This window comes from Platalea leucorodia, assembly GCF_965183815.1.
Source record: "Platalea leucorodia genome assembly, chromosome: 3".
Taxonomy (NCBI): Eukaryota; Metazoa; Chordata; class Aves; order Pelecaniformes; family Threskiornithidae; genus Platalea; species Platalea leucorodia.
In genome coordinates this window covers 103,826,520-103,849,221 of record NC_138825.1, presented here as the reverse complement: position 1 = coordinate 103,849,221, position 22,702 = coordinate 103,826,520, and the positions used below count along the sequence as shown (strand labels likewise).

At 36.4% G+C, this 22,702-nt stretch overlaps 1 protein-coding gene across 1 annotated transcript in view; it reads right to left on the bottom strand.

Annotated features, from left to right (window-relative positions):
- CSMD1 (CUB and Sushi multiple domains 1) overlaps window positions 1–22,702 on the bottom strand; it is a gene marked incomplete at both ends in the record, with an annotated part of 1,257,610 nt that overhangs the window by 211,984 nt on the left and 1,022,924 nt on the right. Inside the window, 4 exons of the mRNA XM_082305706.1 lie at window positions 104–291; window positions 4,391–4,529; window positions 7,299–7,490; window positions 20,699–20,901. Of these exons, the coding sequence (XP_082161832.1) occupies window positions 104–291; window positions 4,391–4,529; window positions 7,299–7,490; window positions 20,699–20,901 (722 nt within the window). The remainder of the gene's footprint in view (window positions 1–103; window positions 292–4,390; window positions 4,530–7,298; window positions 7,491–20,698; window positions 20,902–22,702) is intronic.

The following is a 22,702-nucleotide window of genomic DNA, read 5'->3' as shown; positions in this document are numbered from 1 at the left end:
TTCAGTATGAGTACATCTACAAGTAAACAGATTTGAGTCTCAATAAATACTAAATAGCATTTCTTTCCCTTTATGATTCTATAGATTATGGTGAGAACAGTACCTTTATAGTCAATGGCAAATCCTGACATTCCAACAGAAGCATCACTGCGAAAAGCCAGAAACAGACTGTTACCACTGCTCTCTATTCTTTCAGGAGCCTGTGAGCCTTGAAAACTGCCAATTAGAGGACTGTTGGAATCTTCCCCTTCATAAATATGTAGAAAATCATAACTGGGTTCCATATTGAAACTGAAAATAAAGCAGAAAGATAATTAAGTCTTCATTCCTTTTTCATGAGTTAAACGCTACTGTGACTGTGGCTGCCAATCTTCTGCCTAACACCTTTTCTTCTCCAGAAATAAGTCTTTTTAAATATGATTCGCAGTGAAAATTTACTAACTTTCAATGAAGTTCTCTTTACCATTGATTTTTACACCTTCAGCTTTCCAAAAGATCTACTATCAGGCTCCGCCTACAGTCAATGAAAAGGCAGCATATCCTCCCACCTATCTTAAACACCTTCTCAAGTTGGAATGAATCACCTGCTGCAGAAAGCCTGCCTCTTACCAGTGACCACAGGAATGATCCAGACAACTAGCTTAAATTAAAAGTCCAGCTTTAGCTGGCTAAGCTGGATGATATTAAATCCACCCATTGAAAACCTAAATTCACCATTTTAGAAACAAGATGCTTTCATATGGACAGACCACTATCCTGGAACTTACCTTTATTCATACACAAATTATATCAGAGGATTATGATAAAGTGAATTATTATTCTCACTAAACCACCTATTCTATGCCATATTTGATGACATTTATATGTTTATACAACACAATTATGATGACAATATGAATGGAACATCTTTCAGAGGAATTTAATTGAGATGAGTTCTGAGACAGTGTAAAGATAAAAACACAGGCATTTATATGAGAAATTTATACAGAGCTAGATAAAAGTATATACTGGGAACACTGAAGAAAATATAAGTAAAACTACATTAAAAAAAAAGCAGGCAAGGACTCAGTCAAGTGAGTGGACTTTTTTCTTTCTAATTATTTTTGCAAAACAAAATAAATAAATATTTGGAGTTTTTTGCAAGTGTGGTGGTCAGCTGTTTTTCTTTCTATTACATCAGTTAGTACCATTGGACACAAACTTTTCCAAATCATGTAAGACAAAAGGAACAATATCTTTATCTAAGAAATCAGCAGAAAAATTTTTCCTAAGTAATGTCAAATGGAAATGGCTTCATATAATGAACAATATTTCATGCCTTATTTTCAAGAGGCAAGAGAAGCCAGAAAAAAGTTTTGAAACTTTCACTAAGACAGATAGTTTTTAGTTTAGAGTTAGGTGAGTTGAAAGAAATAGCAGTCTACAGACCAAAAACAAGGAAAAGCAAATAGTACAGGACAATGGTTTTCAATCTTTCTGTAGCCAACACGTTTGACAAAATATATTGCATCTCTCTATTCTCAGCCCACATTCTCATCCTATTCAGGCATTGCCGTCTTCTCAAAGCCAGTCCCTTGAGAATAGTAAAGGTCTTAGCTGTAGCATACTGCCTAAGAATGAAAAATTTTAGATAAAATGAACAGAAAATGGTATGTTAAGAAAGTAGATTTTGCAGATGTCAGAGAAACATTACCCTTCTTGATCATCTACCAAAGGTCTTGGGAGTCTGAGGAGGTCCCTGCTGACTGGAAGCTAAACAATGTTATTCCAATCTACAAAAAGGGCCTGAGGGAAGACTCAAGGAACTACAGACCTATTAGTCTAACCTCAGTTCCTGGAAAAAATATGGAGAAGATTATACTGGGTATGGTTGAAAGGCATTTAAAGAATAATGCAATCCTCAGGCACAGTCAACATGGGTTCACAAAGGGAAAATCCTGTTTAACTAATTTGATATCCTTCTATGATAAGGTCACCCACCTAGTGGATGAAGGGAAGGCAGTGGGATCTGGGGGTGCTGGTTGACAGCAGGCTGAATACGAGTCAGCAGTGTGCTCTGGAAGCCAAGAGGGCAAACCGCATCCTGGGGTGCATCAAACACAGCATAATCAGCTGGTCAAAAGAGGTGATTATCCCACTGTGTTCAGCGTTGGTGTGGCCTCATCTGGAGTACTGTGTGCAGTTCTGGGCCCCACAATTTAAGAAGGATGTGAAGGACCTTGAATATCTCCAGAGGAGGGCAAAAAAGCTGGTGAAAGGGCTGGAAGGCATGTCCTATGAGGAGTGGCTAAGGACTCTAGATTTGTCTAGTGTGGAGAAAAGGAGGCTGAGGGGTGACCTCATTGCTCTCTACAGCTTCCTGAGGAGGGGAAGTGGAGAGGGAGGTGCTGAGCTCTTCTCCCTGGGATACAGTGATGGGACGTGTGGGAATAGTTCAAAGCCACGCCAGGGGAGGTTTAGAATGGACATTAGGAAGCATTTCTTTACTGAGAGGGTGGTCAAACACTAGAACAGGCTTCCTAGAGAGGTGGTTGATGCCCCCAGGCCTGTCAGTGTTTAAGAGGCATTTGGACAATGCCCTTAACAACATGGTTTAACTTTTGGTCAGCCCTGAAGTGGTCAGGCAGTGGGACTAGATGATCATTGTAGGTCCTTTCCAACTGAACTATTCTATTCTATTCTAAAAATCAAGGAAGTTATTGAAAGGATTGCAGAGATGGAGTTATTTCAGCACTGACATTTCATATAAATCAGAGAGGGTTTGTGATAGTGTATTAAGCTATGTGTGTTCTAACATTAAATATATTTGTAAAACTATCTCAATTTACTTCTCTATTACAAAGTTACCAGCATGTATTTGCACACTTTTTCATTAAATATGAATCCATATTACTCTTATGGTCCATTTATACTAAAAATACAGTTTTTCTTAAAAAGAATAGTCAAAGTTTTCCATTTTTTCTGTTTGACACCCATCTGTATACAGATAATAGTGCTGGTTTTCCCCTCCTTCTTAATTTCTAATTTCCAATTTTCCTTTTTTTTTTTTTGCAGTTTTCTGAAAATATTTACAAGATTAACAGTCCCACAATCTACACCTTAAAAGGGCCTATATCACCATCAGTCAGAAGATGGATGAGTTCCCAAGAATATTCATAGAATTATAGAATCACATGTACTGGAAGTAGAGCATAAACTGCAAATTCCATTACATTGCTTATGCTTGTATTCCTTAAAATAGAATTCACAAACAAACCTGAATCCTGAGTAACTGTAAGTTTCTTTCGTCTTACTTGAAATAGAGCATTTGAGCTGATTATTTAGGCTGTCCACAGAAATATGCTGCTTACCACACCTATCATGTGACATTTTCAAAAGTGTAATTAGTGGAGAACTATTCTCATCCCTTAATGCTATTTGATCAAATACCTGAAGAACAGAATTATCATATTCTTGATTATATAATTTCAAGTACCTTAGCCTTTCAGTCTTTAATTTCTTGTATATCAATATCTTATTAGAAAACACATTGCAGTCAGTCACCGAAAGAAACTGGGGGTTTTTTGTTTGTTTTGGTGGGTCTTTTTCAAAAAAAGGGTGCAAATATTATACAGCAAAATTCTGAACATGCCATCATCTTTTCCTAAAAGAACCAGAACTGATCACCATCCCACTGAAGTCAACAGCAATGTTACCATTCTCAGCTTAAAAATCACGCTTAGGACAGAGAATTAAAAAAAAAAGAAAAAAATTTGCATTTGCATCCATAGATATAGCAGGCAAGATGATTATATAGGTCAGATTGAAATAGAAATGATAAATTGAATGCATGAATATGACTATGTACCTGAACTTCAATTTGTGTTAAAAATCTGTGCAACAAATATAGGTTGATAATGTAAAGTTGAATAAATAAAACCTTTTTAAAATTATGAGACAACATTATCTAGATGTCTTTTATCTCTTGTTTAAGTAGACTTTCTTTTTTTTTTTCCTGATCTATGCACTCCAAGCAAAGTGTATTTAGCCCATATGTGTAAAAACTTTTAAGAACTGAGTTACAGAGTTTCCACTACAGTTCAAATTTCTACTATAAGGTACAACGTAAATCAAGCATTTCTACAAATTGACATTGCTTTTCAAAGATTTTTATTTCATAGGTCACAGAAAGTTTTGTTGCTTAGTAATATATTCAATATCAAAAGTGCCATATGATTGTATTATTTTCTTTTACGGTATTTAGAAGCAATGCTATAGCACATATTAGATGTATGTTCCAGGACTTAGCCAGAGAATATAATTAGAAGCTTTAAGAAGTGAAAAATAATGCCATTTTCAGATGTGACATTTAAAATCCTGTTTAACAGAGGCATTCATCTAGAAATGGTACCTTTTGAATATCAAGGCAATGACAAAGTCAGGGTTTACTTTTATTCTCCAGTCACATTCTTTCCCAGGAGGATAAGGCTGTGGATAGTTTGGTGATAAAATAACTCCTGCTGGGCCTGTCAGGTTTCCTCCACATGCAGCTGTCACAATGTAAAAAGAAACAGGAATATGGTCACAAGCATATATTAGCTGTTAAATAGGAGTAAATTGACTGCTACATTTACCAAAAATAATAATAATTAAAAAAACAAAACAAAACAAAACAGAGCTTTCCCATTTCCAGTTAGCAAACATTTTTGTATTTTCCCTAAAAAAATTGAGCTCTCTTCAAATTCAAAAGAAGCACAAGAAAAGCTCTTTGTAAAGGAATAAAAATATGAAGCTAAATAGGAAGTCCTGTATATTCCTGCTGTTACTTAATCCCATCTCTATCAAGCTGAAGTATTTCTTATATACTGGAAGTACTTTAAGAACTGGGAAAGCTCAATAGCAAGATTCAGGGTACAGTTTCTTTTGACCATAGATGTAACACAAACCAGTTTGACTCACTCAGTAAATGTATTACCCAAATCAAAAATCAAATATAATCATTTAGTTACCATAAATTGAATGTTACTTTTAAACAGATAAGCAATTCAACTTCCAAACTTGATAATCACATAGGAGTCAATGCAGGCTGCATGTACATTACCAAGTCACACAGACCGATAGGAACACGTCTGTGCAAAACAGTTGGTACTAAGGATTTGGAATCTGCATTAAAAATTTTAAAGAAGGATGTTTTCAGGCCATTTCTAGTCTGGTCCAATAGACTGAATGCTCACTAGTGGTTGGAGTACATCAGATGCACTCATAGAAGACATCTTGCAGTTTAGCTTCATTCAAAAGCTCCAAAAAAATTCGAAATCAATGTGAGCAAGAAAATTTACTTGGAAACCATGCTCCTAACCAAAATGAAAACATTAATGAAGATATTCCCCTTGTGGTATTTATGAAAACAAATTAAACTCCTCCCCCTCCGCCCCCCCTTATTTATTCATTTGTCTATTTATTTAAGCATTTAGTATATTTATGTATCTGGGGGGGGTTGTGTCTGTAGTTCTGATATTTTAGTCATTATTTTTGATCCAGGGTGTGGGCTTTTGTGGGGGTTTTTTTCTTTAATTTTTATTTCTTTTTGGTTTTATTCATAAATAACAGTTCCAGGAAATGTTTCACATGTTTCTTAAGTGTGCTGATGATTCAGCCTGAGATAACCATGATCAAAGTTATAAAGTACGAATAGAGCAGAAAATGGAAGTTGCACAATGTTCAGAGTACTGAGTAGTACAGTTATTAAATGTAAATCATTTTTCATTTATAAGTCAGCATACTGAAATAAAGACTTTATGGTAATTTTTAAAATTACATATAATGGCTTTAAAAAACCCTTAAGTTTTCTAATATTGTCATGTCTAGAGTAAAGATTACTTTAATACACTTTCCCTTTCAAAGTCACCTTGAATATATGGAAGAATAACAATATGTATATACTTTTTGCCCAAAGGTTCTCTCTCTTTCTTTCCTTCTTTATTTCCTTCTTTCTTTTGGTTTTGGGTTTGTTTTTTTTTACTAGACTGTAAAGAAATATAGTGATTATAATTGGTATTTACAGAAAGAGTATGACTCTTCTAGACTTTTAGGCACCAGATGTCTTTTATCTTTTATTTTTATTTAAATATTTTTAATTTGTGAATAATCCCAGTATGTTTAGTAAACATTTTCATACTGTTATTTATATATTGCACACAAGGTATCCAGAAGACAATGTTCAGATTGTACGCTGCTCCAGTTCTGCTAGATGATATGGAGTTAGAGGCACCATCCTGCATTATCCTGAATCCTTCTCAGTATTTTTGAGATATCTGTAAATACTTTAGAGAAACAGAGGGACTGCAGTTGTTTGGGGATTTGTTGTTTTGGAAAGAGCCTCTCCAAAATGTCTTATAGAAAGAAAAACCATTATCGTTATTCCAGTGCTATTAAAACATATTGTATCTGGTTTTTTGAATCATTAAAATAAGTCTTCATTTAATTATAAATCAATTATATAGGCTACAAAATCATAAAGATTTAAAAAACTACTATACCTAGCAGATAATTTTTCTAGCTACAAAATCATAAAGATTTAAAAAACTACTATACCTAGCAGATAATTTTTCACAGATGTTGATTAACTCTAATCTCAGAAGAGCTACACTAATGACCTTAAAATACATTTCAGCAAGACTTCTAAGCCTGTAATTATTAGTCTACTGACCAGTACCTCAGAGAAACATTTATGCCATATAGGACTATGGAATGAAGAATCAAGACTTGTTTTGAGGAAAGACAATCTCCCACCCTCTCCTGGTGTTATGGAAATATATCTCATTTCTTTCAACAGCATTGTCACTTTGACCCCCTTCTCTGCATCTACCTTTCCCAACAAGCATCCTGCTTCAGAAAAAATATCTTTAGCTTCCTAGGGATTGCACAGGATGGGTATTTAATCTATAAGAGAATTCAGAAAATTTTCAGAATAAATAATGGACTGCAGTTTATGTAACTAAATTATTACATAGAAGACCATTCTAACGAGACCATGTCAATGAGAAATCTTTTTTTAACTAAACCACCTCTTCCATTCAATTATTTCTATTAGACTTTGTCAATTTTAAACTTGTATGAAGTTTAAAGAATAGAATAGAGTGAGAAAATGACATCCAAAAATAGTGTTAACCTTGGGAATGCAGCTGTCATTAACTCTAAGTATGAAATAACTGGATTCTGCAAAGAACATCACTCCAGTATGAGCGTCGTATGCCCACTAGTTGAACAAGAAACCTGATCTGTATTAATCTTCAACAGAGACTAACATTTCTTATTACCTATGCATGTAGGAGGATCAGGTTGCCAGAAGAATCTGTTATTCAGTTGCACACATGTAATTTTAGCCTGTCCTTGAAGTTGATAGCCAGGGTCACATTGAAAGGTGGTAGTGTCTCCAGGCTCTCTGCTGTCTCCGTATCTAGTGCCATTCTGTGGTGTCCCGGGATCATTACAGGTTGATGCAATAGAAGCTGTAAGGGAATGATGAAATAAAAGCTTTAAGGTGTAGATACTAAACATCTATATTTAAAAGCACAATATTTTTAAAAGAGCATTCTAACCAGAGGCAATATTATTTACTCATAAGTTAATATATGAAGGCACTTTGTTTCTTTATTTTTACAAGAATCCGCCCACTGAGATGCGTCATGATTATGTTGGCTTCCTGTCAGTTTCCTTCATATAAAATATGGCCTGAGAGGAAACGAACACAAGCTTTTCTTTCTTTCTTTTTTTCCCTTCTTTTTTTTTTTTTTTTTTTTTTTTGGTCCAGTTAATGCATCAAAAGAGCTAGCAACTCCTTTTCTCACTTTAATGTTCTGGTTATCACAACAAATTTCTTTATGCACTTTGATGCCTTTTGCGCAGTAGGGTAAGTATCATAATATAAATAACATTGTTTTATAGTCTTAATATCCTGCAGCATGCAAATGCTATGTTTACCCAGCTGGCTGAATGAAATAGCAGTTTTATGTAGCCCTGAAGTTCCCGTTTCAGGGGCAAGCAATAACTTTCTCAGAGTACGCTCAAACTGAATCTAAGCCAAATATCTCACCTATGTTCAGTCTCCTGAGTTTGGATATGGATTTTGCTTTGTAAAAAAATAAATTAGTTAAAAAAGCAATGTTAAACTGAGCAGAACAATCAGTTTGGTATGACTTAAAGCAAGTAATCATCCAGAAAGTGGATACACAACTCTACATCCACTATGGATTTGTGGAAGATACCAGGTCTCTTCTACTGACTTCAGGTATTCAAGATTTTGAGTTGCAGTAAACATTGCAGTCTTCCCAAGGAAAGAAGATCCCACCTCTGGAGGCTACTGTCCTTAAATCACTGAATTGCACTCTGTTTCCTACCACTCCAGGCTGCCCCACCCAAACATGTCTTTTTCAAACAACTTAACGCAATTGTGAGCAAAAGCCAAAATAAGAAGTCACAAAACCAGCGTCACAATCATCATGAATGACATTGCTGTCTATCTACAAGTAAGTCCCTCTACCACTTATATCATCTTCATTCAACCAAGTTTAAACTTCTTGAATCCAGACCAAAGACTTTTTAAAAAAACTGCTACACTACACCCTTCTGCTCATATCTGGTACTGCAAGGTTAGTCCTTGAAAAATGTGAAACATTAATAATAAATTATTGTCTTTCTTTCTAATATGAGCTATGTATACTTTCTTGTGTGCTCATGCATCAGACAACTGATTCGTTCTTAAACTGATTCATAACCATCTCAACTCTTCATGTGATGTCTTTTCAAGGTGTAACTTTGCTCTTGTGTCTGAAAGATATGATCAGACCAATGAGGAGCATTCAGAGAAAAAAAGATGTAATGTATTAAAAGCCTATATGACATTGTAAAACTGTTTTTTACCACTTTGTTGGCTGATGAGCTAATGTTATTGTTACTTATATTTGGCTGCACCATTCTCCAACAGTCTCTGGGAAAGCAGTGACTATGTCTTTCTGTATTTTGAGCAGTATGTAGCACTTCAAGTACTTGGGGTTTAGGATAGTGTTACAAATTACAGGCCAAAAAGACTAAGAACATAAAATATTATTTCTTTATGTTTGATAATCACTTTCTATTGTTTTAAATAGAGGGGCACAGTGTCTTCCATACCTCCTATAAATGATATGTGTGAGTGAGAACAGTCCATCCTCCCTGCTCTATTTTTTGGGGTGGGGGGGTGGCAGGTTTTTTTCATTTTTTCTGTTACAATTCCAGGATATATTAATATTTCATTAAAATGATTTTGTTAGCTCATTTCAAATGGTACAATCTTTCCTAAGAGTTTCCTAAGATAAAAGAGCTCCATTACTACCACCACTATGCAACCTTTGTGCCCATAATGTTCAGGCAATCCATTTTCTGTATCAGTCACTTCATCTACTCCTTCTGTCCACACCAAGAGAGTATACCACTACAAGAAACAGCAGGGGCAACTAAACATTTGCAAAATTGAAACAGTTACCAAGTTGTACAAGTGGAAAAGTCCTTTTTTTCTGTGTTATAAATTTGCAGGAGACAGGTTGGAAAAAGAATGAGCAAAATGAGAAACAAACATTTTAGATTGGTAAAATGGTTTTATGCATGTTCTAGCAAATAGGTGATCACTTAGACAAATCACAGAAACTGTAAAACATCCCTGTATAAGAATTAATGGGTTATGATAACAAGCACACTACAAATACAGGAGCGGTGTTTCACATTTTATTATTCATAATTTTTTTTTATCTTGTTTCCATTCCCAAATAGTACAACTCATACCATGGGATGGTTACCATATCTAAATGAAGTAAAAGACATGGCAGGTTTTTTAACAGTGGTGGACTTTTTTCCCACCAGAATTTATAAGCATCCATCCAAGAACTAAAGTAATGGCTGTGACTACTAATGAGTACTGTGTAAGCACTCCCCAGGCACCACTCTGACAATTTACCTGACATCCCATATTAGTGCAGTTTACTAAATGTACACTTGGCCACAGGGGAAGGAAAGCATGGTCATGACCTCAGAGAAGTTATTTCTTATTTGACAAATAAAAACAGCTTTAAAAAATGGATCACTATAGTGCATATCAGTTAAAGAATCATAATTCTTTCAAGTACATGAGCATAAGCCCATCTCTGTCATTAATTAGTATCTTTTTTTCAACAAATCTCTGAGTAGCTTTGTTTTCTCCTTAATAGGTTATGCAATATAATATCTCAGCAAACAACATTTTTCCCATTTTGTCTGGGTCAAGTATGCACCAATTACAAAGGACTGATGCCTTTTAATATTCATTTTCCTGTTAATCATCATTACTTATGTACAAAGTTCTAAATTTTAAAAACAATGACAGATGTTTAATAAGCGCCAAAATGTTCTTTACACTTTTGATCCTGCAGCCTCAGAAATTATTTTATGTATTTGAAACTAACAACCTTTTTATCATGCCAAATATACTTGATCCTAATTAAACAAAACATCAGACATTTAAGCACTCATGTACCATCTAGTAAAATGAACATTTAGACAGACTGTCAACTTTTCAACTTGTCTCCTTTCCAAGTTGTTTTACTTAGAATCATAGAATCATAGAATTGTTTAGGTTGCAAAAGACCTTTAAGATCAGCAAGTCCAACCATTAAACTAGCACTGCCAAGTCCACCACTAAATCATGTCCCTAAGCACCATGTCTACCCGTCTTTTGAATACCTCCAGCGATGGGGACTCAGCCACTTCCCTGGGCAGCCAGGTCCAGTGCCTGAATACCTTTTCGATGAAGAAATTGCTCCTAATATCCAATCTAAACTTCCCCTGGTGCAACTTGAGGCCGTTTCCTCTCGTCCTATCGCTTGTTACTTGGGAGAAGAGACTGACCCCCACCTCACTACAACCTCCTTTCAGGTAGTTGTATAGAGCAATAAGGTCTCCCCTCAGCCTCCTTTTCTCCAGACTAAACAACCCCAGCTCCCTCAGCCACTCCTCATAAGACTTGTGCTCTAGACCCTTCACCAACTTTGTTGCCCTTCTTTGGACACGCTACAGCACCTCAATGTCTTTCTTGTAGTGAGGGGACCAAAACTGAACACAGTACTCGAGGTGCGGTCTCACCAGTGCCAAGTGCAGGGGGACGATCACTTCCCTGGTCCTGCTGGCCACACTATTCCTAATACAAGCCAGGATGCTATAGACATTCTTGGCCACCTGGGCACTCTGCTGGCTCATATTCAGCTGGTTGTCAGCAAACACCTCGAGGTCCCTTTCTGCCAGGCAGCTCTCCAGCCACTCTTCCCCTAGCCCGTAGTGTTGCCTGGGGTTGTTTTTACCCAACTGCAGGACTCGGCACTTAGCCTTGTTGAACCTCATGCAGTTGGCCTTGGCCCATCAATCCAGCCTGTCCAGGTCCCTCTGTAGGGTCTTCCTACCCTCCAGCAGATCAACACTCCTGCCTAACTTAGTGTTGTCTACAAACTTACTGAGGGTACACTCGATCCCATCGTCCAGATCATTGATAAAGATATTAAACAGAACTGGCCCCAACACTGAGCCCTGGGGAGCACCACTTGTGACTGGCTACCAGCTGGATTTAACTCCGTTCACCACAATTCTTTGGACCTGGCCATCCAATCAGTTTTTTACCCAGTGAAGAACAAGCCCATCCAAGCCATGAGCAAGATTCCCAAGAGGTTCTGTAACTGCATGAAAATTATAAGTCTACTATTGCTTCATTTGGTATTGTGCAAATATCTAAAGGGTATAGAGGTTATATGCATTGATAAGTAATCCAGATGTTAAAAATCACCAGTTCTTCTGTCATCACTCTTTTATAACAGGCTTTTTTCTCCTGAGCCCCTACACTAATATATAGACATGCTATTAATATCTAGCTTACATACTTATTAGGAAGGCCACATTCATGCTGTGATGTAACATTGCCTTACGCAATTTTCAAAAAAAAAAAAGAGGAATTTAGAAACTTGAAGCTGAACATAATAAAAACATATATGCTGTAAAGCAGGGAAAGCAATAACTACATTTTAGACTCAAGGATGCTAAATCAAACCAAATTCCATAATTAGACTTTTTAGAAATGACTGAGAAATATTAGGTGCCTAAAATGGCATAGCCAGGAGAGGGGATTTGAATTCCATTAAGCTGGAAAAGAACTAAATCACTGCTTCTCAGTTCTTGCACATGTGTTCTAAGCAGTAAGCTACATGATACTCAGTGGGTTATAGAATAACACTTTGTGCAGTCTCATCTGGTCGGAGTGGAACAGGCTTCTGTGTACACAAAAGATGGAACTAGAGGTAGGTGACAGAAGAATGAGCAGCTGGAAAAAACACAGATTGCTAGGGAAATTTCAGACCTCCATATGTCGGCAGCAAGTGTGTTAAGCCTCTCTGTTTTTAATTTAATAATCTTACAGAGTCCCATTTTAGATCTTTTTTTTTTTGATTTGGCCCCTCAATTACATTTTCAAAGTTGATTTAAAACTTCACTGGAAATCAATAGGAGACTGTTTTTGAGACTATGACACATTGTATATTTGTGTCTGTAGCCTTGTGAGCAGTATGTTAGATTTGTGCCTAATTTATCTTTCACCTGAAGGACACTTCTTTTTTTGTCAGTTTGTTTAGCCTGTAATCTATTGTAGCTCAAGAAAAAAACCCATCACCTTCATCAATATCGATTTCACTATGTCTAAGGTTACAATCATGTAAGACATTTGTTGTAGTGTTGTGCTGCAGAGACTATTTTTTCTACTCCACATGGTTATAAAAATAATAAAGACTTTTCAGGAGCTAGGCTTGTAAATTGCAGGCAATTCACAAGCTTTTCCTGTTTAGTGCATTATGCTTGCATAATGGGTTTGAGAAAGATTTTGGCATATCAAAGCTGAGATGTTGTACATAGGATTTGCAGTGATTCCAGACTAACAAACATTTCCAAATGTGAAACAATAGTGTTTGCTCTCTAAAAAGTATCTCATGTAATATATGCAAATGTACAGACTAAGAATTGTGCAAACTAGCATCAACTACATATTTAAATATCTTGTATTGTCCAAGAATGTAAAGAAAAAAGAAAAACAAATGCTAACGCAGTCTCCTTCATTAAGTCTGAAGTACAAAATCTCAGAAGTTTAGAAATAACCATCAGAGTAGCCTACGAGCTTAATTTCTGCTTAGTTCCGTACGAACCAAATTAAGAACTGCTACCCCCTATGAGGCTGAGGATGTCTTGCCCAGGCCATGGATTAGACGGTGGATAGGAATGCTATGACACAGTTTCACACTGTTATTGTGAGCATGCAATGCAACATTTATAGCATCACAGAAAGCAACAGAAGAGACCAAACTGTGAAATGCTTTGGTTACAGACTTGAAAAGGGAATCTTTATAGAATCATCATAGAATCATAAAATACCAGGTTGGAAGGGACCTCAAGGATCATCTAGTCCAACCTTTCTAGGCAAAAGCACAGTCTAGACAAGAAGGCCCAGCACCATGTCCAGCTGAGACTTAAACGTGCCCAGTGTAGCAGTCAACCACTTCCCTGGGGAGATTATTCCAATGATTGACTATTGTCATTGAGAAAAATTTACCTCTCATGTCCAATCAGAATCTCCCTGGGAGTAACTTGTACCCATTACCCCTTGTCCTCACCATGTGACTCCTTGTAAAAAGGGAGTCACCATCTTCTCTGTAACTACCCTTTAAGTACTGGTACATGGTGATGAGATCACCTCTAAGCCTCCTTTTCTCAAGGCTGAATAAACCCAGCTCTCTCAGCCTGTCCTCATACGGCAGGCTTCCCAGACCCTTGATCATCTTGGTGGCCCTTTTCTGGACCCCCTCAAGCATGTCCACATCTTTTTTGTATAACGGGGACCAGAACTGTACACAGTATTCCAGGTGTGGCCTGACAAGCGCCAAGTAGAGTGGGATAATGACTTCTTTATCTCTGCTCGTGATGCCCTTTTTGATGTAACCCACCATCCTATTGGCCTTCTTGGCCACAGCAGCACGCTGTTCACTCATATTGAGCTTCCTGTCCACCAGGACCCCCAGGTCCCTCTCCACAGAGCTGCTTCCCAGCCTGTGCTGCACTCCTGGATTATGTTTTCCCAGGTGCAAGTCCTTACACTTGTCCTTGTTAAACTTCATAAGGTTCTTGTTAGCCCACTCTTCCAGCCTATCCAGATCTTCCTGCAGGGTGGCTCTCCCTTCCAGAGTGTCTACTTCCCCACTCAATTGGGTGTCATCTGTGAACTTCATCAAGCTACACTTGATCCCGTTATCCAGATCGCTTATGAAGATATTGGATAGCGTCGGGCCCAATATTGATCCCTGGGGGACCCCACTTGTGACGGGTTGCCAGTTTGAAAAAGAGCTATTTACCACCACCCTTTGGGTGCGGCCCATCAACCAATTCCTCACCCACTGCACAGGCCACTTGTCCAGGCCATAATGCATCAGTTTCTCCAGGAGGAGGCCGTGGGGAACCGTATCAAAGGCCTTGGAGAAGTCCAAGTAGACAACGACGACTGCTTGCCCCATGTCAACCAGGCAGGTCACTTTATCATAGGAGGCCACCAGATTTGTCAGGCATGATCTGCCTTTTGTGAAGCTGTGTTGGCTTTTCCCAATCACGTGATTCATTTGACTCGTGATGGCCCCCAGGAGGATCTGTTCCATAACTTTCCCAGGGATTGAAGTAAGACTGATGGGCCTATAATTACCCGGATCCTCCCTTGAGCCCTTCTTGTAGATAGGGGTAACATTTGCCTTCCTCCAGTCCTCTGGGACATCCCCCAATCTCCACAACTTCTCAAAGATTATAGAGAGTGGCCCCGCAATGACATCAGCCATCTCTCTCAACACCCTCGGGTGGATGGCGTCAGGGCCCATCGATTTGTAGGGGTCAAGCTCCTGTAATAATTCACATACTAAATCCTTCTTCACGGATGGTGGGTCTATGTCTGGATCCTCCTGGATTTTTGTTCCCAACGCCTGGGATCCAACAGTGTTGGTAAAGACAGAGGTGACGAAGGTGTTGAGAACCTCTGCCTTTTCAGCATTGTTGGTGACTGATTCACCTCTACTGTTTAACAGTGGGCCTATGTTTTCCTTCTGTTTCTGCTTGCAACTTACATACCTGAAGAAGCCTTTCTTGTTATTTTTGACGTCTCTGGCCAGTTCCAATTCAAGTTGAGCTTTTGCCTTTCTAACTGCATCTCTGCACACTGGCAATGCCCTTGGAGTTCTCAGTGGACAATCTTCCACTTCTCCATCTCTGGTACGCATCTCTCTTGGTTTTAAGCAGACCCAGGAGCTCGTGGTTGAGCCAAGGGGGCCTCTTGCTCTGCTTACTTCCTTTTCTTTTATAGGGAATTAACTGGTTTTGTGCTTCCAAGACAGCATTCTTGAAGAACTCCCAGCACTCACTGGCTCCTTTATCCTCCATGGAAGCTTCCCACAGAATCCCTCCCAACTGAGCTCTGAGCCAGCTGAAGTTTGCTCTTCTAAAATCTAGAACCCTTGTCTTGGTGCTAACCTTCAGCATGCTCAGCCAGATCCCGATCTCCACAACATTGTGATCACTGCAGCCAAGGTTGTTACTGACCGAGATACTACAAAGCAGGTTTTCTTGGTTTCTGAATAGCAGGTCCAGTAGTGCCTCCTTCCTGCTTGGCACATCTAACATTTGTAAGAGGAAACAGTCCTCTACGCATTCCAGGAACCTGATGGATGACATGCGAGCTGCTGTATTGTTCTTCCAGCAAATGTCTGGGTAGTTGAGGTCACCCATGAGAACCAGGTTCTGTTGACCAGAAGCTTGCTTTAGTGTCCCAAATATTGCTTCATCGGCTTTATCGTTGTGGTTTGGGGGTCAGTAGCAGATGCCCACTGTAAGGTCCTGCTTGGAGACGACCCCTCTGATTTTAACTCAGAGGCATTCAATAGAGCATTCACAGTCACCAGAGAAGAATCTTGAATTCTTGTGTCTTGTGTCCTTTTATTTATTTTAACAAGGAATGTCTTAATGGATTTCATTTTCTTTGAACTCAGAATGTAGTTAGTAGGGCAGATATGTGATTATGCATGTGTAAATTTCTTTTAAAATCTATTTTTGTGTCAACCCCTTTTCTTGATAATTCCATTGTGAATCAAACTGGAACAATTGCATGACGAATCCTAGCAATGAAGATTCTGTCATGGAAATGCTCAGGCCATTAGGCAAGTGATTAAAAGATATCTCAGCAATAAAAGAACAATTTACAAGACAACAGTACTCTAACAGTTCAAGACAGGTGACACAGTTACTGTAAGAATTGCTGTAGACAAACAAATGATCAAATGGAATTACAAAACTGGACAGAAGCAGGCATCATTGCTTAAACAGATTTGTCAGATTAAGCCCAGTGTCATTAGGAACTATCAAACACAGAACCACTGATGCTTAAGCTCTCATCAGAGGAAGTAAGATATCAACAGACGTGCCAACATCAGACACAATAATTTCCAAATATTTATTCTAAATAACTGGTTGGTATAAGTTCTTTATTTTATTATCATAATTGATGACTTCTGGTGTTAAGATAAAAAATTAGTCAGACATCTCTACTCTTCATTGCTTATCTCTGCATTTACTTCAAGAGCAAATTTTAAAAATATTGGGAGAGCAAGCAAAGAACAGAAAAAACAAAATTGGACTAAAACAACTATACAAATGCCTTCATTTCATATCTTCACTTTTAATAAAATGAGTGTCTGAAGTTCTTCTAAGATAGAAATATTGCAAAGACATTGAGAAGAAACTCTTTGCTACTTTGTTAACTTTTTGCCAGTTGTTCTGTATTAGCAAAAAAAAAAAGATAGCCTTTCTGTTCACATGAAAGCAGAGATAGGCATATTGTTAACTAAAGTGTATGCTTACAGAATATTATGACTAAGAGAAATTAACAATGCCATAGAACCAGAGGTAGGCATAGAAAACCATCACAGATGGGTCTGACTCTAGAAAAGCCAGACATCTCCAAAAATGTTTTTTTTCCACTATAGGAAGAGTGCAAATAATCCTTTGATGTATTATAGCCTTGAGGAGCAAAATCTATGAAACCAGCTGAGGAACTATGAATGTATCATTTAGTTTAAGAAAAGGATACAGTTCTCTTAAGTTACAACAGCTGAGAATTTAGTTCAAGATAAAAGACTAGACTGTAAGGATAGACCTACTATTAGGTACTGTTAAAATAAAGCCGAGTCTGTAAAAACACTAATATGACTAGCAACTGCCAGTGCTGTTCCTATCATCTGCCACTTCTATTAGTTTTTGTTAAACATCAACTAAACAAATTATATGGTTAGATATAAATAAACTTTCAATAAAATAAGCTTCAGGTCAATAAAAGCAATGGACCATCTACTAGCATGGGATCCAAGTGCTTTCAGAAGTCTAGAGTTGCTGAAGATTAAACATTCAGGGCAAGATTGATCTGCTTCAACATAGGTGGCTAGTCTCATTCGGGATGCCTTACAATATCCAAGGTATCTGCACTGGAAGATATGACCAAGGACTTACAGGTGTGTGACTGTCTGGGGTGGCAGATGGAGACTAGCCAGGATACTTTATGGCATCTCAAAAGGAACTAGACACCTGTGAAAAGACAGGTAGGATTCATTTCACCTGCCCTTAGATGTCCAGAAGTTTGAGATCTAGTGTATGTTAGTATAACTAAACCTATAGCTGATAAAAAGAAAAAGGCAACTTCAGAGGGAAATTTGTCCCATTTACCTTAGACATGTAGGACAGAATTAAGCTAGGTTAGAAATCTTCTTTTTTATGGTCAACTTAGGCAGGAAGTTTTTGCTGCCAGTAACTTTGTTTCTCAGCAATAGAGAAGCCAAACACCAAATTTGGCTATGCCCTTCTTGTGTTCACTTTTTGTATAGTGACCAGAAAGAGTTGGTTGACATCCCTGGCTTGTAATACATAGTTTAAATGTATTTAACCCCCAGAGTAAAGGTCAGTTTTGTACAGTGAACTCCATTTTTTGTCCTTTTATGCATGATTAAATGGTAATTAAGTTTTAATGAAAAGCATTAGGCTGATTACAATTAACATAATCACTCTTGTCAGTTCACGTCCTCATGCTCTATATGCTGAGCTGAGTGGGCAAGACAAAGCACTTTTAATAGTGTTCAAACATTTTGTAAGTGTCAGCCACTTATATTTTTCCATTAAGAATACCTCTAATTACATTTATAGTCAACAGTAAGTAATTTATAGGTAATATTTTCTGATCTACCTCATACTATCCTTTCCCAGCACCTCTTTTTTAGGCAGATGCAATTAAGGGCATTCTAGAGTGCAAAGTATAGAAAATAATCAGCACGTTCACAGCACAGTGAAACAAATTCTCTGAAGGTTAGCACTTTAATGCTTTGTCTTTAAGCTGTTCGTTTGACCTGATACTCTTTATATCCTTTGTATGATCCCATAACTGGATGTTCATTTATGCAGGCACTCATCTCAACTGCATAACCCAATACAGAAGTTGAATGCGTAAGAGGTGCAGATTATTGAAGGTTTTCCAACCCTGTGCAATTCTGCACCTAAAGTTTATTTCTTGGATTGTAATTAATATTTAAATAAAATAAACTCATTAATAAATGTGACACTTGAAAATACTTCGTGACACAAAGACACAAAACTTGAGCAGTTTCCTTCATAGAACTTGTAATAAAACATCTACATCTTCTGCAATTACCAGAAAAAAGTTTAAGCAACTCGAGTCCTTTGTTCATTGAGTTACAAGCTACTAAAGTAATGAAATTTCAATATTCTGTGCAGCTTTGCTATAAACTGGCCTACGTTTTGAACACATGATGAATACTAAAGCATGCAAAGATCCTCACTTAGCCATAGATTAATTAGTTTAAATCCTTTACAGATCAAGGCCACAGTGATCTGTCCATTGCCTCAAGGAGACTAAATAAGCTAAGCTCTGATTTTTAGATTAAATAATTTAACATTTACCTTAATACATTACTTAAATCATATTTTTTACTCCTTACAATTAAAAAATTAATAAAACATTCCACTTGTCAAGCAGGGTGAATGAAACTTTAATATAATTTTTCCTTTACTTGAGCTGAGGCATTCAGTTCTTCACCACTACTTCCAATTAATTCCAGTAAGATATACACTGCAATTGCCAGCACGATCACTGAGTGCATCCATCAAATATTATACTAAGATGACAAAATCAGTTCTTCACCCATAAAGCATTAAATTGTCTCCTGATTACTATAAGTATCACTGAAGGTCAAAGAATGTGTTGACTAACTGCTTAAATATTTTCCTCCTTTCAAAATTTGTGCATAACCTTACAAACATTTTCACATAATACAACATAGAATGTGTTTGCTAACCCTAACAGAGCAAAAAACCCCTTCATTTCCACAAATGTAAAATTTAATGTTGTTCAAGCAACATGAAAAGCAGCATATTATATAGCACACTAGTCAGAAATTTTAGAAACATTTCTTCTGCTCTTTATCTTTAGTTAATTTTGCATACCTTTAACTAGGTATCTTAGGGCTGGTGAAAGACATTGTGGTTTGGGGCTACAACATTCAGAAAAGTCAAGCAAAATGAAGTAAACAGGTAAATGTAAAATGCATTATTTAGAGACCAGGACACCCCAAAGGACATTTCCTCATGCAAACAATAATGACTGAAAGCTTATTAGTGCCCTTTACTTCTGAATGACAGCACCTACAGAGAAGGTTTTAAATAATACTCCTGCTCTCACATATTTTATTAATTCATAATTTTCCTATGTTTCTGAGAAGAAATACACTTACATACATTATATTTATTTTTATATCTCTATATAAGATATAAGATATTATAAGATATAAGATATTATTATATCTCTATATAAGGATATATAAGGATGCAACAGCTGAGTCAAAAACAATGATATAGTCTCCCTGCAGTCCTACCCTCAGTCTTTTAACACTTCAGTCATCATATCATAGGAAAACTTCACATACTCAGTTTTACAATATTGATCACATAGACAGTATTGATCACAGCTCCTCTGTATACAGAGGAGGTTTCACTTTAGACCTGAAGATGAATTTTATTAGTTTAATAGTAAAATTTTAACTGTATTTCAATATGATAAGACACATTTTATTCTTCAGTTTAATCATGTACACAAACAGTGGCTAAGGTCATAAAAATGATGCATCATGCAACCAAAGTTGTGAGAAAGAAAACCCAAACAATATAAAGTATAAACACAAAATAATATATTATTAGGTAGCACTGGTGGGAACATTTAAAACTATCAGTGCAGAAGAAAACTTATGTATGTACAAACCCGTTTTGACTTGTTAAATAATGCTAATTAGATAATGCTGGGCATGTGGCTGCTGTACAAAACAAGGAATACGAAAACGTAAATATTCAAAGCAAACACAAAAATTCACCCTAGTCATAGATATTTGCATAAATATATAAAATAATTAAAATAATATAGTTTTTTTTTAAAGACTGAGGAAGTTGTAAGATGAGAAACAGTTCATATATATAAGAATAATGTGTATAAGTAGTGTATATAATTATTGTATTTATTTGAGATGAAAAAATATTTACATACTTGAAAACTGAATGGAGAAGCCTGATTTGCTGATGAAGAAGTCACTGTCAAATTGTAATGTTAGTGAGTTGAAAGTGCTGTGAATATCCTCTGGAAGGGCTGAGCCACTCCATTCTTTCAGAAGTATGCTGCTTTCAATAGGCCCATCCCATACCTTCAAGATGTCATGAGCGACCTCAGTGTCAAAAACAATAAAATGTAGACTGCAAAGAGAAAGTAATAGCACTATACATTACTCATTAATTACAATTACACAAAACTACAAGCAACCATTCCCAAATTGTACTTAGTTTTGAGATGCTCTTTAGGACTCAAGAAGGGCTGGTGGTCCAAAAGAGTTACCCATTTTTCCTGTTGGATGAGCTGATCCTGGAAGAGAGATGCTATTCGGTTCTACAAATGCCTGAATTACAGAAAACACCATTATGGGACATGTAGTACTTGTTCTATAAATTATCTTATTTTTACAATAGATATTTTAAGGGATAAAAACTATGATTTCATCAAACATTTCCTCTCTTTATTCAAATGAGGATACAAAGAACACCAATTGGCTTGAATTATATGCAATTGAAAAAAAGCACTAGCTACTGGACAGTAGCATACATAGCACAGGAAATTATGTCAGCATGGCATTTTCTTTCCTATACAAAACCAGAAAATGTACTATCCTATCTTTGCCTTATGCCAAAATTCATAAAATATAAAATTGTATTATAATAGAATAATCTGTATTTATCTCCAGGTGAAGTATTAAATTTACAAAGATGTTCACGAATGCCATAGTATTAGTCAAAATATGTGCATTGACTTCAAGTTCTGACCGTTTACATTTTTAATATTGAAGAAATCTAATAGGTAAATATCACAACATCTTTTTTGTTTCAAATAGTTGTGTGTTGATATTTCTTCATTACATTTGTCATTAATTGGAAATCATTAATCTGAAAATTGTAATTTAAATGTAAATGATGCATTGAAATCACCTATAAGGGAGTGAATTCATTACTTGGTTTAGTGAAATGGGATTACTAAAAATAAAAAAAGAAAAAACCTTCCCAGTGAATAACTTGCCATTTGCTTATATTTTTGCCTGTTTAATTTTAAAAGTTAATAATTTTCATTTAAGTGATCAGTTAAAACTATTGTCCACATAAACTGAATAATGAAACAGCTTACTATTTGCTAACTTTTTGCTCAAAATAAATAAATAGCTAACATTCTGAAGTAACACATTTACTGCAAATCACATCTTTCCTGTCACTGGAGTATAAAGCTAATCTCTGTTGCATATCATTAAACATATTAGTATCAATTAGTATTTTTAAATGACAGAAATTAGATTATCTATCTTGATTAGAAGTTAAATGCTTTTGTTACATTCTTGCTTTCACAGGAAGTTCCTCTTAGGAATGGGCAAACTAGCTTAAATACTGAACGGAATTTGCCATTTCCAAGTTTTTGAATCTGTGTGTTACTACAGCAAAACTGATTTGAAATAGTCTTTAAATATTGGTATTCCTTCTACTTGAGTGATTTAGCTATACATCAACAGCAAATTATGATAGTCTTTCTTGTCAGTATGTCAAACTGATGAGGAAAAACTGTTTTAAAAGTTCTTCTTGTATGACTAATTTCCTTCTGCCTGAGTTCTTGAATCCTTCCATTGTCTTTCCATAAATCATTATAGAAATAAAAGTTCTAGATTCCATCATTCAGTTCTTGGCATATACCTTTCTTTTGTGCATTATTCACCAGTTGCGTTTCCCTCATTTTCTACATTCTTCTAATTTCTTCCTTTTTTTTGTTATGCTGCCTACTCTATGTGGAGAAATCTTCCAGTCCTTACCTATTAAGCATTTTCTCAGTCCTGTATGCACTTCTTATTAAAGTCTTATAATTTTTCTCAAATTTGATTATTCTCAACATCTTCTGAGATGTTACTGGTCTTATTATTCAATTGATTATGGGAAAAAAGTCTGATACTTACATAATTCAAAATGT